General features: G+C 33.6%; 1 protein-coding gene across 1 annotated transcript in view; it reads left to right on the plus strand.

Annotated features, from left to right (window-relative positions):
• LOC128988546 (double-strand-break repair protein rad21 homolog) overlaps positions 1 to 16024 on the plus strand; it is a 31551-nt gene extending 15527 nt beyond the window's left edge. Inside the window, exons 9-12 of the mRNA XM_054409931.1 lie at positions 1226 to 1336; positions 8471 to 8602; positions 9003 to 9158; positions 10383 to 16024. Of these exons, the coding sequence (XP_054265906.1) occupies positions 1226 to 1336; positions 8471 to 8602; positions 9003 to 9158; positions 10383 to 10508 (525 nt within the window). The 3' untranslated portion in view covers positions 10509 to 16024. The remainder of the gene's footprint in view (positions 1 to 1225; positions 1337 to 8470; positions 8603 to 9002; positions 9159 to 10382) is intronic.
• The last annotated feature ends 686 nt before the right edge of the window (positions 16025 to 16710 follow it).

Here is a 16710-nt window from a genome sequence, read left to right on the forward strand (position 1 = left end):
AATCAGTACATTGTTAGAGAGAGGGTTTCAGATAGGGGCGTTTGATAAGGAATCTGAAAAAGTAAACAAACAAGGAACAACGGCAGACGATACTCGTTTACAGCCTTATTGTGTCGCCCACTACATTTGCACACGTGACCACTTTTTGTTTCTTCCGTATCTTTCATCCGTCCCAAAATAGAATTCCTGAAATAGTTTGTTCGTTTGTTGGTATAATCTCCCCTCCCACACAAGGCTTAGAAAGACAGAGCGATAGGTAGTAGTTTGTCTCTTTCCTATCTCCTCAAAATTACGATCGATAATCATTGCGTCTTGACTGAGCTGAGGTTCGTGCTTATCAAACCTCGAATGCATGAACAACGTAGAATTGTGATAACATTGTTTTCAATTACAACCCAAATTAAGTGTTTTTTTTTTTAATTTGACTTAGTATTAAAAGCTTGGCTCGAACTTCAAGCTTTTTCAAAATGCCTCGAGCCGAGCCGAATAATGAAAAGCTCGAAGATTCGAGTACTCGCACACCCCTAAAAATAATCACAGATGTTATTGTGATCGCAGGAAATCATCACTGACCTTGCCTCATTTGCAGGAAATCATCGTGGATGTTGCCGTGATTGTTGGAAAACATCACGGATGTTGCCACAAATGTGGGAATTCATCATGGATGTTGCCATGATTTCGGTTAACCATACTAGATGTTAATACGACCGTGGGAAATCATCACGAATGTTGACATTATCGCATGAAATACTCATGGATGTTGCTGCGGTTGCGGGAACTCATCAAGGATGTTGCCCGATCGCGGGAATTCAATTATTTAATTATCATCAAATTATCACGTAATTCGCCGAAGGGTATTTAGGTGTAAAAAGAAGAAAGTTAAGCTTATTTTGAACCACAAGTTTTCTTCTTTAAATTTTGAATTTTGAACCTAGAATTGTCCTTGAATTTTATTTGATGGGACGCTGGACACCCTGTGGGAGTTACTCCTCATTCTTGTTCATTATTCTATTTAACACAAGGGCATGAATTGAACACAGCATTCTCAAGAAAGAAAATAATAGATTGATTGTCATAATTTATTGTAATCACAGCCAAAAAAGTTGTTAACATTTTCGACGGTCACAGAGACATAATGACACCATCTTCAAAAATGTCAGGCAAATTGTTATGTTCTGTCATTTACTGACCTGCAGACCCTTGGTAATTGATTGTTTTTCGGCAGGTGAGTTCGCTGCTGGAACAGAGTCTAAACCCCTCTGTAAACCCCCACCCTGACCCACCTGTCACAGATGCTCCCCAGACACCGTTCATGGAGAACATGGGCTACGACCAGGTTTGTACTTGATGATTAGGGTAACATTTGAAACCACTAAAACTGTGGATTTAAAGTCTTAGGCATTTTGCTGACTATATATTTAATGTTCAACTCAAAAGCGAATTCATGCCAACTAGGGAGCTGAAAATGGTTGATCATGCGAGCAGACTTTTTGAAATTTATACTTCACAACAAAACAAAATTTGCTGGGTTGAATAACCCATAGTGCTTAGTGGTTCAGGTTCACTTACAGAGTTAAATGGTTTTATTTAAGTGTGTTGTTATTACTAGGCCTATTTGAAAAAAAATTGAAATGCACCTAATTTCATATTAAATGTTTTGATATATGTTATTTCATACCTAGTATATTGTGACCAAGATACATAAATTAAAATTATCAAGTGGTATTTATTTAAATTAATTTTCTACAAAACATTAAATTAATGTCCTTTGTTATAGAGAACATCTAAACAAGCGAGTTAGGGTAAAAGAAAAATTTGAATAAGTGATTTTGATTTGATTGCATACTTGATTTGTTATTGTTATTGTAATAACGTTTATTGATTTCATCCATGTCACAACCATCAAAACTATATTTATCAATCTTGATGTGCTTACCACCTAAGCGCTTAAGACTTTCCAGTTCATAAATTAAAACTTTACCAATTTCATGCTCACTTCTTGAAAAAAACATTAGGCCTATTTTTTTTCAATTTTTGTTGTTATCTCATTAGACCTGTGTTTCTTCTCTACTGTGATGTCACGTTTTTTGTAAGTACGATTCCTGAATGTTGATAAAAGTTAGCCATCCCATTTTACATTTCCTCCAATGTTAGTTTTGCTTGGAATCAGTTGTTTGTATTTTCCCCCTTTTTGTATATGCCATTTTTTTAATAACCCTTATTTATGAACTTTGAGATGGTTTAAGACGTTATCATTACTCACACACGGAATATACTTTACCCGTATGTATTTTTTCATTCAGTTTTTGTAAACGCTGTATGTTTGTTTGTGCTTCCTGTATTTTTCTTTTTTGATCTGTGTGTCTAAATCCATTGGCATACTATTGTTTTTGTATTGACTACAACTGAGGCTATTTAAGTAATATCGTGATAAAACTTAAAAAATTAACTTAATTAATTTGCACTTGAAAAAATTGCCCTAAAGTTAGATTTTAATTCAAAAGCCTTTCTCAAATAATTGTTACTGGATAGTTACTATAATAGGTTTATAATTATGAAAATTTGAAATTGAAAAGGAAATTATAAAAAGAAGAGAAGGATATTTTGTACCGTCCGGAAGTAAGTGTTGAGTTTAAACTCCTTTGTTAAGTTTTTGTTTCTATTCTAGCACTAGTTATACACATTATCATTGTCAGTTTATTAAAAAACCACATATAGCGTACAAAACATTCCAAAGAATAAGCACAGCAAATTTGATTTTGATAGCACCTATGGGTATTTTTTATCTGTGGTCAAAGTTGTACTATGTGATTTGGGGCGTACACTTACCCCGCTTAAAAGGAGTGACAGTAAAAAACGTGATTCGTTACTTCTTGGAGTGCATTACAAATCTCCAACTCATAAAAACAAAATGTTGCATCATTAATAAAAAAAATACATAACATTTAAAATAGTCGAAGTAGCCTACATGAACCTATAAGCTCATTTAAGTGATACAAAATACAATAAAAGCACATTTATATATATATATAAATTACATTTTCAAGGAGATATTTAGTGAAAATATGACCTGGGAAATGGGCCCGTGCTTCACAACGGGAAGAAGTACTATACTGCCTTAACCAAACATTTGTTAAGTAGTTCCAATTTATAAACAAAGATCTACCAAATCTGAACAAAAAAATATGACTACATTGTAATTTTCCTACTGTTAACATTTAAATATATAACATAATTTTCCTTAATCAATGACACAAATAATAAACCTACTACCATAGATAAAACATAGTCCCTTAGTAGATTTCCCATCCTTATGGAACAGCTGAAGCCAATTTTATTGTTAGTTCTGTCCGGTTTTCTGTAGATGTCGTGTTTTGTTTACAATTTGGTTAGGTATATTATTTTAGGGTTAGTTTCTCATTATTTGTGTCTCACTGTGTGGTTAGTAGAACCTCTTTACCGAACTAATTGGGACCGGGGGTAGTTCGGATGATTGAATAGTTCGTATGATTGAATAGTTCGGATTACAGAACATATTGTTGTTTTTACATAACAATAGCTAGGGAAAAGTGAAAAATGCTTTATAAAGTAAAATACATTGTTTATTTAATACAGTAGTAAACATAGGGAATAAACAGTACTGTACATTACAATTGAAATAATTACAATGCGTATATCAATAAATTCAGTATACAATAAAGAACTACTGTACTGTGTATAGAGTACAGCATTGAGGCGTTCGGATTACAGGGGTTCGGATTAAAGAGGTTCTACTGTATAGCTAGTGGACAAGTTATTGTGCATGATTAGATAGTTTTATTTGGCTAAGCGAGGTTTTCTGAAATAACAATAAACTTATTGTTATTTCAATAATTTAAAACCTTGCTTAGCCAAATAAAACTATCTAATCATAAACAATAACTTGTCCACTAGCTATATAACCAAACAGTGTGACACAAATAATGAGAAACTAACCCTAAAATAATAGAAACAAATTGTAAACAAAACACAACATCTACAGAAAACCGGACAGAACTAACAATAAAATTGGCTTCAGCTGTTCCATAAGGATGGGACTACTAAGGGACTATGTTTTATCCATGCTACTACATAGTTCTGTTGTGTAAATTATTTTATTCAATTTGTTTGGATTAGCTGTCTGAAATTGTAAAATAAAATAAGCATTGCATTGAAATGTCAACACGAAGGTAAACAAAGGTTGTGAATTTTCTCATGCTCCCATGGAGACCAATTAACTTTTGAAAACCTCACCTCAAAACTCTGGATATCCAAGGGGCGTAGCCCGAGAAGAACTCAGGGAAGTGAATAGGCCTATGACATTCCTAGATATGTGGACTATTGGTGTGTTTAATTTTGGCTGTATCGGTTTAGTAATTTAGTCGTGACAGACAAACAGACACCACCTCAATTTTATAATAGTATAGATGGATATTTTTTTCTGTGCACTTTATGGGGTACTGTATGGGTTACTTTTTTAATAAATAATGCTAGTACCCTGTTTAAAATAATGTTAAACAAAAAATTAAATAAACAGTTTACTATGGTATTTATTATTTTACGTATGTATGTAAAAAAGGCTCCCTCCACATCTAAGCCACCCCAGGCCCCCAACTTTGACACTACGCCACTGGATATGAAGTCATTGACCAGAAAACATAAGGCTGAAGATGAGGCTTTTTACTCTATTTTGGTACCAGTTTATGTAGGCTACTAGTCTTGTCATGTTCCTGGTTTCTTTTCTTTCCTTCTAACTAGGGGTGTGCGATGCAGCATATTTTTTTCGATTCGATGCATCGATGCGATTCAAAGAATTTCGATTCGAATCGATGCGATTCGATTCGATGCAGCACGGCATGATTTTCTTCAAAAATTAAATACAACATGTGTTTCTGTAATGGATCCTTTACCTTAAAAAAAGTAAAAAATTTACTAAATAAAATTATGAACAAGAGGATAGTTGCTGACCTAACCTCATTAATGGACACTGCTAATTTTATGGTTGGCCTAAGGAAATTCACCCTTCACTAACAATTAGAATAAGCCTATATATCAATAAAGCAATCGTTAAGTTTATTATTATTGACCTGTATTAAATAAAATAAGAGTTTATTTTATGACGTAGGTAGTATTGTTACTTAGTTTTCACATTTATATTTGTTGGCTTTCAATACTTCTGGTTCATTCTTAAATCAGCACGAACAAAAAAAGTTGATAATCACATAACCCTTTACTGTCTATTTTAGTGATGGTCGGATCCGGATATCGGACTACCGGATCCGCCGGATCTGAGCTAGAACCGACGCCCGATCGTATCCACAAAAAATCGGATCTTGGGCTGGATCCGGTTTTAATGGATCCAATTTTATTTATACTATTAACACAAAATGGGCGAGTATTCGAGATTTTGAGTTCGAGTAAAGTACGGCCTCGAAACTCGAGCTTATCTTTGAACTCGCTAGTTTGGTATAAAATTGTAAAAGATCAATATTTGTTGAAATGTAACTTGTGTTTACATAAAATGATGGATAATTTGTATTACTGTAGATTCTACAGTCATACAAATATAGAAATAAGCAAGAGGTAGTTGTCCTAACCTATTTTTATAGCTATCATGACAGAATAGGTCAACTCAAAGCAGTCGCCGGCGACTGACTGGCAATGGCAATGGTATACTGACTTGACACAGAATAGAATGACATGACCGGTAGTGATTTTGTTTTAAAGTAGGCCTACTGTTTCACAATAGAAAATTTCACTACTGAACTGTTACGTAAGCAATAAATTTATGTTTATAAAAGTCAGAATAGAAACACTATAAAGGCAAAACAATAGAAGGGAGGCAGGCGTTGTGCAATGGCCTCGAAATGAGCGGAATAGTAACATTGAGTAGGGGGGTGGAAGGGGGGAGAAGGGAAGGGTGAGACCTTTGAGCTATATTTAGACTAGACTTTCACCACTTCCCAAATGGCTGGGTACGGGGATTACAATAGCAGGTTTTTTCCTTGCCTGGTTTGACTTTTGTCTTTTTGTGTAGGAGATTTGAATAATCAAAAATATAATTTGAATTGACCACAATTATTTAGCATTGATAATACAATTTGCAAGGGACCAGGAGGAAATAGAACAAAACACTAAAATTAATAGAATAACACACAAAGTAAACAACAAATTAAATACAGAACACGGTGATTTAACACTGTCACTGTCACTCAATTTTGTTGTCTAGAAGGGTCGGTGAACTAATCAATAAATAGCCAAAACCAGTTTCCTCCCCCTCTAACCACCACCCCTCCCCCCCCTAAGCTGGGAGGCCCAACACTTTGTCCTTGAAACACCCTAGCCTCTGAAACAATAAACCCTTACACCTGCTTTGCTGTTTTGACAACAGGTTTATAAATGCGTTCACTATTTTTCATTTTCCAGAATTAACTATCAATTATTATTATTTGCAAGTTACAAATAGGAAACTACATGACATTATGGTATTCAATGACCCATGTATTATCAAAAATTTATAATTGATTACTTATTTTGATAATAAAAAGCATTCATTACAGCACGCAGCACTTATTGATATATATATATATATACTGTATATATAATCATCAAAGTATCTGTTACTTTATACAAAATAAAATAGGTACAAAATTGTGTGGCCAGTCAAACTTTATAAACAAACATTTTATTCTATAAAATACAGATGGTAAATAGGGGTTGGTTTAAAGTAAATAAAATACAAAACAGATTAATTAATTATTTTGATAAACGATAGAAAGGTTATGGGATTGATAGAACTAAAATAACCACAGGGAATCTTAAGTAGAAAAGTCGTCAACCACAATCTGTTTAATCAGTACATCACATCGTTAGAGAGAGAGGGGGGGGGGGGAGAGAGAGAGATAGCAGATAGGGGCGTTTGATAGGGAATCTTAAAAAGTAAACAAACAAGGAACAAAGACGCCACAATACTCGTTTATAACCTTATTGTCAAATCTAGGTCTTTGTAAGACAAAAGAAAATCACACCGTTTTACTTTAACCTAATTTTATACTCTTTACAAACAAACACGTCCTACATAACGGTTCTTGATATTTATCAATGTATCTTAGCAATCGTCACTTGCTCCATTGAAACACGAACGTCGATTGGCTGACATGACAGTGCAGCGTGGCCTCTCGACCAATGAGAACTCTTGTTACATACTTTGATTTATCTTAGATGGTCAACATTTACCATTCATTATAATATTACAAAATCGACATGGACTATGCGTATGGTGTTTTTCAATCAAAACTTATGTTATAGTAGCACTTAAAACTTCACTTAAACTCTTAAACTAGGTAGATAGTACAGATATAATATGGATCTACTTTTTGGTGCAATAGGCAAGTGCAAGCCTAACCCTCTGACTTCGATGTTGTAATTGAATAGAATTTTTCTAATGATGCGTAATGCAGGGATGAAACTGAACATTTAGACAAGTTTAGGTTATTTATTTTGTTCTAAAAATAAAAATAATACATTTAAAGGTCTGACTTATTGATACAGACATTTTTTAGTATAATTTCGTGTTGAGGACACTCGCGCGCCGGTTGTCTGAGACTGAATTCTGACTGTCTGACATCTTGAAATGTAGATTGTATTGTGTTGTGCAATATCATCTGCCTGCAGAGAGAACAGCTGAAAATAAACTTTAGCTGTTTTAAACTAAATAGTGTGCTAAGTTGGTTACTAAAGTTGTTAGCGTGATTACAAAACTAATAGATATCAAATAAATAAATGTTAAAATAAAATATCTATCCATCCCTGTCGGCTGTCGGTATCGGCGGAATCGGGCGAAATCGATGTTTGGCAATCGATTCTTGATACCGATATTCCTAGTATCGGAAAATGTCCGAGTATCGGTGGTAGCGATAATTGACACTTCCCTATCTAAAACTCATTTTGGAGTCCTAAATTAGTTTTTAATATGCATCAAAACGTAATCGTTGCATCGGGAGTTAACCGATGCATCGGTCTTTTTCGATGCATCGAGGCCAAATCGATGCATCGTGATTTCGATGCATGCTGAATCGAATCGCGATTCGATGCATCGAATCGAATCGAATCGAAATTTCGATGCATTTTCGATGCATCGCACACCCCTACTTCTAACAATTGGATTAGAAACCTAGCAATGTGTTTTTTTTTTTTTTTTTTTTGTTTTTTTTTCACGCCAGTGGCATTTTACAAGAGAAGTTACGAGAGATTAAATGTTAAGTGGATGTGCCGGGGATTGAACCTGTCCCTCCTGCACCTAAGTCCGAGACGCTTACCACTAGGCTAGCAACACAACCAAACTACTAGTAAGTAGTAACTGATATAATATTTCACGATATAAATCTATCCGCAGCAGTAAACAAAGAACTGGGTAACTTCTGACTTTATAACAAGTCTATTGTCTATTTAGGAGGCACCGCTTATGGCCAACATGGGCTACGATGAACAACATCCGCCAGCCACCACGCCAGGAGCTGTATCGGAGAAGGGGCAAGCCACACCATGGAACGACGACTACGACAATCCTGTCTCCGTTGGACCTGTGAGTAGTCAAGAAACAAAACAAAAAGTATGAACTTACAGAATGTCCAGCCAACCTGGAAAATGACAATCATACTTGGTTTTTTAATAGGTCCGCAAAACTTATTTTGGATAGTTGCCGTTTGTTCTCTAACCGCGTTTTCCTGCCAAGTAAAAAGATAGTGCTCACGGAATTTAATTATATCAATACAGCCATAATAGGCTACACATATTATAATGCCACATGAAGGAAAAGTACTAAAAAACTCAAGCTCAACTAACAAATCATAAATTCGGATTTTTATGAAAATGGGTCCTAACCCGCGATTATAAATACCTGTCTATTTTTAATCACAAATTGTAGTCAATTCACTATTACCAGTGGTTAATGCATATTGCTTGACAAGTCTTTGATATTTCAGCCTGAAGAGCAGGCTACAGACGAGACATATGAACAATTTGAAGAACGAGTCCTCAACAAAAGAGCTGCTCATATGTACACAGTTGTGAAAGCAAAGTTGATGAACGATGAAAAACTTGTCTTCTCAGACTTGGTCGGCCGCAACAACAAGAAACAGGTAAGTTTGAGCAGGATTTAATTTTTACTTTCTCCCCCTATACTTATATGAAGAAGGTATTTTTATGTCAGTGAGTTTTGGGTGTAAATATTTGATTTGGGGGACCCCGAACCCAAAAAAAGCTATGTCTGTGTTTTTGAAGTGATGTCTGTGTGTGGATTTGTACAGAGCTACAGTATGGTTGAATCCATGGTATCTCCAGGTTTATTTAATTCTTTGTTATTTTGGCTTTAAATGGTGCTTCGTATGATTAAATCCATGGTATCTCCAGGTTTCTTTAAATTTATTTTCCTATTAAAACCCATAAAAAACAGAAATTTAGATTTTTACAAAAACTGCTTGAATAATTCTGATTGAAATTTATTATATTATGGCCCTTTTAACTCTTAACAGAATGGTGCAATCCACATAGCTGTACAAATTACAGTTCAAAAGTCATTGCAGCTTTTGTGATTTTCCCCATAAAATATAGCTACTCCCACCATTCACCCATGTTTGTCTAAAGCACGGGTCACACTAGGCAGGCATCAGCGGCGAACTGAAAGAAGCCGCTACTGTCAGTTTAATGTGACCACAAAATTCGCAGCTGACACTGCCAGCCAGTGAGCATTTGTCAGCAGCTGCTGAAGTAGCGGCGACTAGATGTCACGTTACCACTCACACTCGCTGACGCCAGCGAGCAGCATAGTCTGACCACCTCTAGAAGCATGCCAGCGGCAACCAAAGATATTTTCCAACTTGGTTTTACCCGAAAGCTCTTGTCTACATTTTTTTTAAATTAGATGTTTAACTCGTTCTAGCAATTCTTGGAATGTATGTTGTGACATTCGTAAAACATTTTTATATGTTTCTGATTCCTCTTCTTTTAATTTTTGCGACCAGCTTGCAGAAGTTCCTAACTCTTCCTTTTTTTTGTATCCAAGGCCGAGTCCACTAACGCCTCTTCTCGTGGTTAAGCATTTTTAAATAATGTTCTTTCTCTTTCACACACGTCCTCAAAAATTGATTAAGTGTAGGTTTATGAGGACCCAAGCACGAAATGGCAACCAGAACTGAACTTTTATGTGGTCGGGGAAGCAGGTTGTTATTGATTTCTTAAATTTATTCCAAAAATATGGGACGTTTCTTCAAATAAGTAGGAACGTCAAAACATTGTCATGCTGAATTAACAAATATTTATTTTTGAACTGTCTTGTAAAGTAGTTGATATTTGTTTTTTTTTAGGTTGCACAGAAGTTCTACTCCCTCTTAGTCCTGAAGAAGTTCCAAGTTCTAGAACTGGACCAGAAAGGTTCTTACGAGGAAATAGAGATCACTAGAGGGACAAGTTTTAACAACCCAACACTATAAAAAGACCAATCTTGTCTCCTATTTAGATGTAAATGGAGTATTTTTATATCGGTTTTTACCTATGAATTGAGAAAATATTTTATATTTCTAATTCATCAAAATGACTACACGTGTTGTAATTTTATAGTCACCAAATTCTGTTCATAGGGAAAACCTGTTAGCTACAAATGTATATAATAGTCTTAGTCGGTGTGTCACTCTGTATATAAGTGTATATCTTACTTGTTGCCCTGTTAAGAACTGTGCTCTCAAAATGCACAATTGAGTAATCGTAAACAAGTTTTTAAATAGATAAGTTACCAGTTGTTGTGTATTCGTGGTCAGAGTATGAAACCTGACAAAAAACAATTTAAGTGATGTTACATTAGATTATCAACACCAGAGTTAAGCATTGGTGACGGAATTTCCAAACTAGTTTCATCTTGCAGTCAAACCTAATAGCAACCTTATTCACAGGATTAAATTACTTATAATTCGTCAAATTATTTACATTCATCATTTACTTTACTTTGTTAGGTTGGCAGTCATCTTATGTTATCCGTAGTTTTTACTGTACAATTTTTACTATTTATGCTCTTTAATCCTTAGGCCTACATGTAGGTTAACTTTTCTTTAAGACTTCAAGGTACTTACAGAATCTGGTTTGAAAACAATGTTTTTAATTTTTGCTGTGGGACAGTTTAAGTAGTTTGCAACTAAACCCTGATTTTCATATCTGTAAGCATTTTTAATTTCTTACCCAGGAATTAAAAAACTGTCTGAAACACGAGGTATTTCTATGCTGACCTATGTTAAGTTTTTTTGTTAAGAGTGAGTAAAAAACTTGATGGAATTTTAAAATGTATCCCTAAATTTTTTAATCGCAAAATTTACATTTTTACCAAAGAATATATATTTGTCTTATATACAAGATATTTTATGCTGATCTTTGTGGTAATTTTTTTTTTTTTTTTTAAAGAGGTTGGCGGCCTCTTTTAACCTTGCACTTGCCCGTCCACATAGACTACAGATGGGTAAGATGTATCTGGCATTTGTTTGCTCACATGTTCTACATGTGAACGTCACTATGCTTGCCACTGTAGCATGTATACTGCATAATGTACAGTGAAACGATATTTTGTTAAGGAAAGAGAGAGAAAATAATGAACTATTCACAAATTCTAATTCAATTAAATTTAATCCTAACAAACATTTGCAATACATTAGCAGAAGTTCAGCTATGAATATGTGTCATGTCAATACAGTGTATGCATTACAAATAATGTTCATACAGAAGCAAATTAATATACAGTAAAATGTTAATAATCCGGATTATTTTTGTAAATATAATTGAGTTAAGGTTAATCACACTTAATTACACCCAATTAATCCGGATTAATTGGGACCAGACCCCATCCGAATTGTCAAATTATCCTGATTATCAAAATTACCTTAACACGTTGGCTACCGATCACCACATATATGCGACGCTGCAGTCATTGCCATGGCACGAATTATACATTTTAATATTACACATAGAGATAAATTAGATTTTAATGGCTGGAGGAGGAGGGTTACACGCTTTTTTTGCTTTATTTCGCTTTAAAATTGGCATATTGTGTTCAGCAATAACATGACATAAAAAAAAATTAAATCAATAAAAAAATTAAGTTCTGATTCCCACAACTAAAAAAAATCCATGTTTCAGCGTACACAATTTTCACTTCATTAACAGTACACGCAGACCGCGGGTCAGTGATAACAGCAAAGAAAAAATCAGTTTTGCCAACTATCATAGGACGTCACTAATAATCATATCTGAGACCAAGTGACACATATATGTGACCGACATCCCTGTAGACCACTGCAGAAAATTCAGGACCTTCAAATAGACCGTTATGAAGATATAAGCTTTTAATAACATTGGACACTGAATCAAATATGCGACGTCAGTCTATTTTAATGTGACCAGCTGTCATATGTGTCACTGGTCCATATGAATGAAAAATGAGTACTATTGCAGTAGTGTAGTGTACGTGTTAAAAAAAGGGCCAGCATGCACTATTAGAGATCAAAACTTTGTTTTAAGATTATTAGCAATTTTATGTTTAAGCAATGTATCTTATTCAATTCAAAGGAACATGTGTAGGCTACAGTAAAAACATGAGACACTAGACATTTGAGCTAAACAAATTGTTTGTTGATTTTTCAACGATGGTATTGGTATTGGTTCATTTTTTTGCAGCAGACAGTTCAAAATTGTATTTCTTGCTAGAGATAAATCCTGTTAATTGACGATTTAGAGTTTTTACATCCGAATTATTGACTTTCTAGTTTCTACTGTACTGTTGTCAATGTTCAACAAAAGCTTTTATTCCACAAGTCTCTGAAAGCATTCAAATCTATAAACATGACAATCTACTGTGTTCTACAGGAATGCAACATTAGGTACCTTGTTTAACATCCTTGTATCATCAGCAAACTGAAAGGAGGGTGGTTTACACGTCAAGTATCCCTGACAACTAATTGCTTGGTAAGGTCCCCAACAATCCTTAAAAAATATATTTTTAATTGAAGATTCTGTATACACAGGTTTGCAACATATAGAACAAGTTATCTTTTACTTTTAACATTCAGAATGTAAAGACAGACAACGTTTTAAATGTTTGATTGTATTTCCTTGTATCTTTATTGTATCTTTAATTTAATTAATCTAGGGGTGTGCTAGCCAGATTTCTAATTAAGCTGAGCTCGAGTCAAGCTTTTGAAAAAAAAACTCAAAACTTAAACTTTTTGGAGTTAAACTTTGTATATGTTCAATATTGCTTGATGTTATTTAATAAGTTGATTTGTCATAATCCTTATTTTTAAAATACATTTTGAATCTTCAACAACTTGACGTCAATTGTTACAACATAATTTTAGATTATTCCATTGCTGCAGACACTTTTTGCCATCGTATAGTAAAAGCTTGCCTTGGATTGATTTCCTATCTTGGTGCTTGCTGATCACACAAGTTTATAGGCTTGGCTCGAGTCGCTTGCACATCTTCACATTAATTATTTATTTATTTATTAGATTTACTCTTACACTAAACATTGTGTTGTCTACGCCAATGGCATTTTTTTAATTTAGGTTTTGTTTTCGGAACGGTCTAAACCTTGGTCTTGTTACGATCTAACGTTGACCTGTTTGTTGGATAGCATCATTAATTCATAGCCCAATGACAAAAAAAGGCATCTGGGTTTGGAAACAATCTCTTTCAGAACCTGAAGATTTGAAAGCGAGCACTATAACCACTCGGCTACCCAGACAATTTTCAAACCATTACACAGCTGTTGCTCATTATGTACTTTAATTTAAATTTCTACCCAATTGCAAAATAACTTTTTTACTTAACTTTAAAAAAATCACCATCGAAAAATGTATTTGCATTGTAGAATTTCAATGCTTAAAATTCTGTTTTATTTTATTCAGGAATCTTGCATTCTTAAAAGTATTTGTTATTTTTTGTGTTAACACTAAATCATGTTTTTATTCTATTTCTTAAGCTACTCTTTAATGAAAATTTCCTTTTAAGTTCAATACACTTTTGTTCCACTTGTATTCATTGACAGTTTTTGAGAATATAGGACAAAAAACAATCAAAAGAAAAACTCAAATTAAAAACATGCAATCGACAGAAATTGTGTTTCAGAAAGGGGTGTTTTGAAATATGATTTGTGTGAATAGTTAATTTTGGTATCACATGTGTTCTGTAAGTTAGTTGTCATGGATACCAGATGTGTTTTGTGGAAAGCTATGTTGTTGTTTTGTATTGAGTAAAACTTTGTACCTAAAACACCTTTCTCTTTATCATTCTACATAATTTAAGTCCATTTACAACAGGGTGAGGAGGGGGAGGGTATGTAAAGTTGTTACTCCAAGATTATCTTGATTTTGATTTTGAATGGGGTTATAATATATGTTACAATTAGTGTCACATTCCAATCCTAATTACCGGTATGATTTTGATTTTGACTTTTCTAATTAAATTTTTCAAATAAATTATGAGGACTGAAATTAGGTTTCTGTCCTTAATGCTTCCTGGTCTAAAATTTACGAAACCTTCCCTGGAACGGAACGCCCGAACTGTACAAACGATACCGAGTGAAATCAACGGTGTTCATGGTCTAATGGGTAGCTTACTACTTGACTAGTAAGCATGAGGTATCGGGTTCGAATCCCACCAGTCACACTAACTTTTTTGTCTAAGATTTTGCTTAGCATGCAATTAGGCCTACTTCTTAACTCTACATCTTTTGTAAGAATTTGAGGCATTTATCATTTTATTTTATGAACAGAATTATTTTTAGTTATTAGTAAACCTTCATTCGATTTTTATCTCATATCTCTTTTAAATTATCAGCAAGTTAGGTTAGGTTATGGCAGTTTAAATTTTATAATTATAAAATTTATTTTATAATTTTTGTCTACGTGAGGGGCTCTCCCACAATCACCCACTCCTTCACAGAAGCGGTTCTCTTTGATTTCGGACCAGGTCCCCCAACGATTTCTGACCAGATCCCTGAGACGGTTTTGGTCCTCCAGGGAAGGTCTCGTTAAAATTTTGGATTCCGGATGTTAATTCTCACTGTTGGTCGACCTGTAAGTTGTATGGTGCACAGTCTGACTGTGTCTCATCTAGTATTTAATAATGATTTATACAATTGGTGTTATTTTTAATTTCATACTAAAAAACTGTGTTTCTTCAACAACTAGTTGTGTGTTTTTTTGTTTGTATTGTACAAAAATAGTCAGGGTAACAAGTAACTGTAAATAGTATAAATTAGTTATTGTGTACACTTTCAAGTTGCACTAAAGTATTGGTAGAAAGTAGCCATCTATTGTTGGTTTTTTTATATCTACATACTTTAGATTTGTTGTGTTATAGATTTAATACCTGTTTAACTTGTTAGACCAAATCTGTTCAAATTACTGTTTTTACGCTTTCGTAGCTGGAAACGTTAATTTGTTATAAAGAATATTGTAAATATGTGTTAAACAGCACTGTTATTTTATTTAAGCTTTTAGTGAACACATATTTTTGTGATAATGAATAATTTACATGCAATTAAATTTTCTAAACAGGTTTTCGGTTTCAATTATTAGATGAATTGGTTTGTTCAATTAGATAAGTTGGTTTCCTTTGAAACATTTCTGGATTTCACATTGATTTTTTTTCACAACTATTATTTGACATTAGTTGAATCTTTGTTTAATAATAAACTAATGGATACCTTAAAACTGTAAAAAAGTTTCTTGTTATTAACTTGTAATTTTATCTAGTCTTTTTTGAGCAAGCTTTCAGTATAAGAGCAAACTCACTTGGTCATATTATAATGGAGTATTATTTAATTTAATTTTCCAAAGATATTTTTTTAGGCGCAAAAACCTTAATCCCAAAATTAATGGCAAAAGATTTTATATGTATATTAAGTAAAGAAAATTTAATACTGTGAAAATAATATAAAATAAAGTTTTATGTTGATAATTGACTATGTTGTAAAATTATTATTTCTTTACCTTTTTACTTTACAGTATTTGTTGTTTATTATCAACACTTAATTCTAACTATCACTGGTATCAGCTTTGCAGTAATCTACAGGGTGATTTGTACTTAGTGTGACAAAATTTTTTTGGTGTAAGTACAAAGTAAATGAAGTGTGATGATGCATATCAAATGTTCCAAGTCTCAAAATTAGCGTCCCAAAAAATTATTTTATGTTTTTCAAAAATAACCATGCTTTTAAACTTAATACAGCGATTTCTCAATTACCTGTATATGGATTTGAGTAGATAATATCATTTTCGTGTTCTACATTAAATTTTGAACAAGAATAATGGAAAATGACGGAGGATCAGTTTTAAAAACTCCATTGTAAATAGATTCAAAGATAAAAATTAAGATATTTGATAAAAACTTAAAAAACAATGGTCTATTGCATTTTTCACACCCTGTATACAAGAAAGTGTCGGAATATGTTAAAAACTGCGCCATTTTATAAGCTTTCCAACGATATGCTACACTATTGAGGTTTATGTCTGCTTATGTACGCTTTAATGGTTTGAAGACTACAAAGCATGGTGTCTTTAACATTTAAAACATAGAAAGTCGGCATGTATTAAGCAAAAGTTTTATTTTTGTTTCAGCTTGAACAGTAAAAACAGTAAAAAAGTTCCC

The sequence above is a fragment of the Macrosteles quadrilineatus genome, unplaced genomic scaffold (assembly GCF_028750875.1).
Source record: "Macrosteles quadrilineatus isolate MER2022 unplaced genomic scaffold, UCM_ALF_1.0 Scaffold_3__2_contigs__length_128488019, whole genome shotgun sequence".
NCBI lineage: Eukaryota > Metazoa > Arthropoda > Insecta > Hemiptera > Cicadellidae > Macrosteles > Macrosteles quadrilineatus.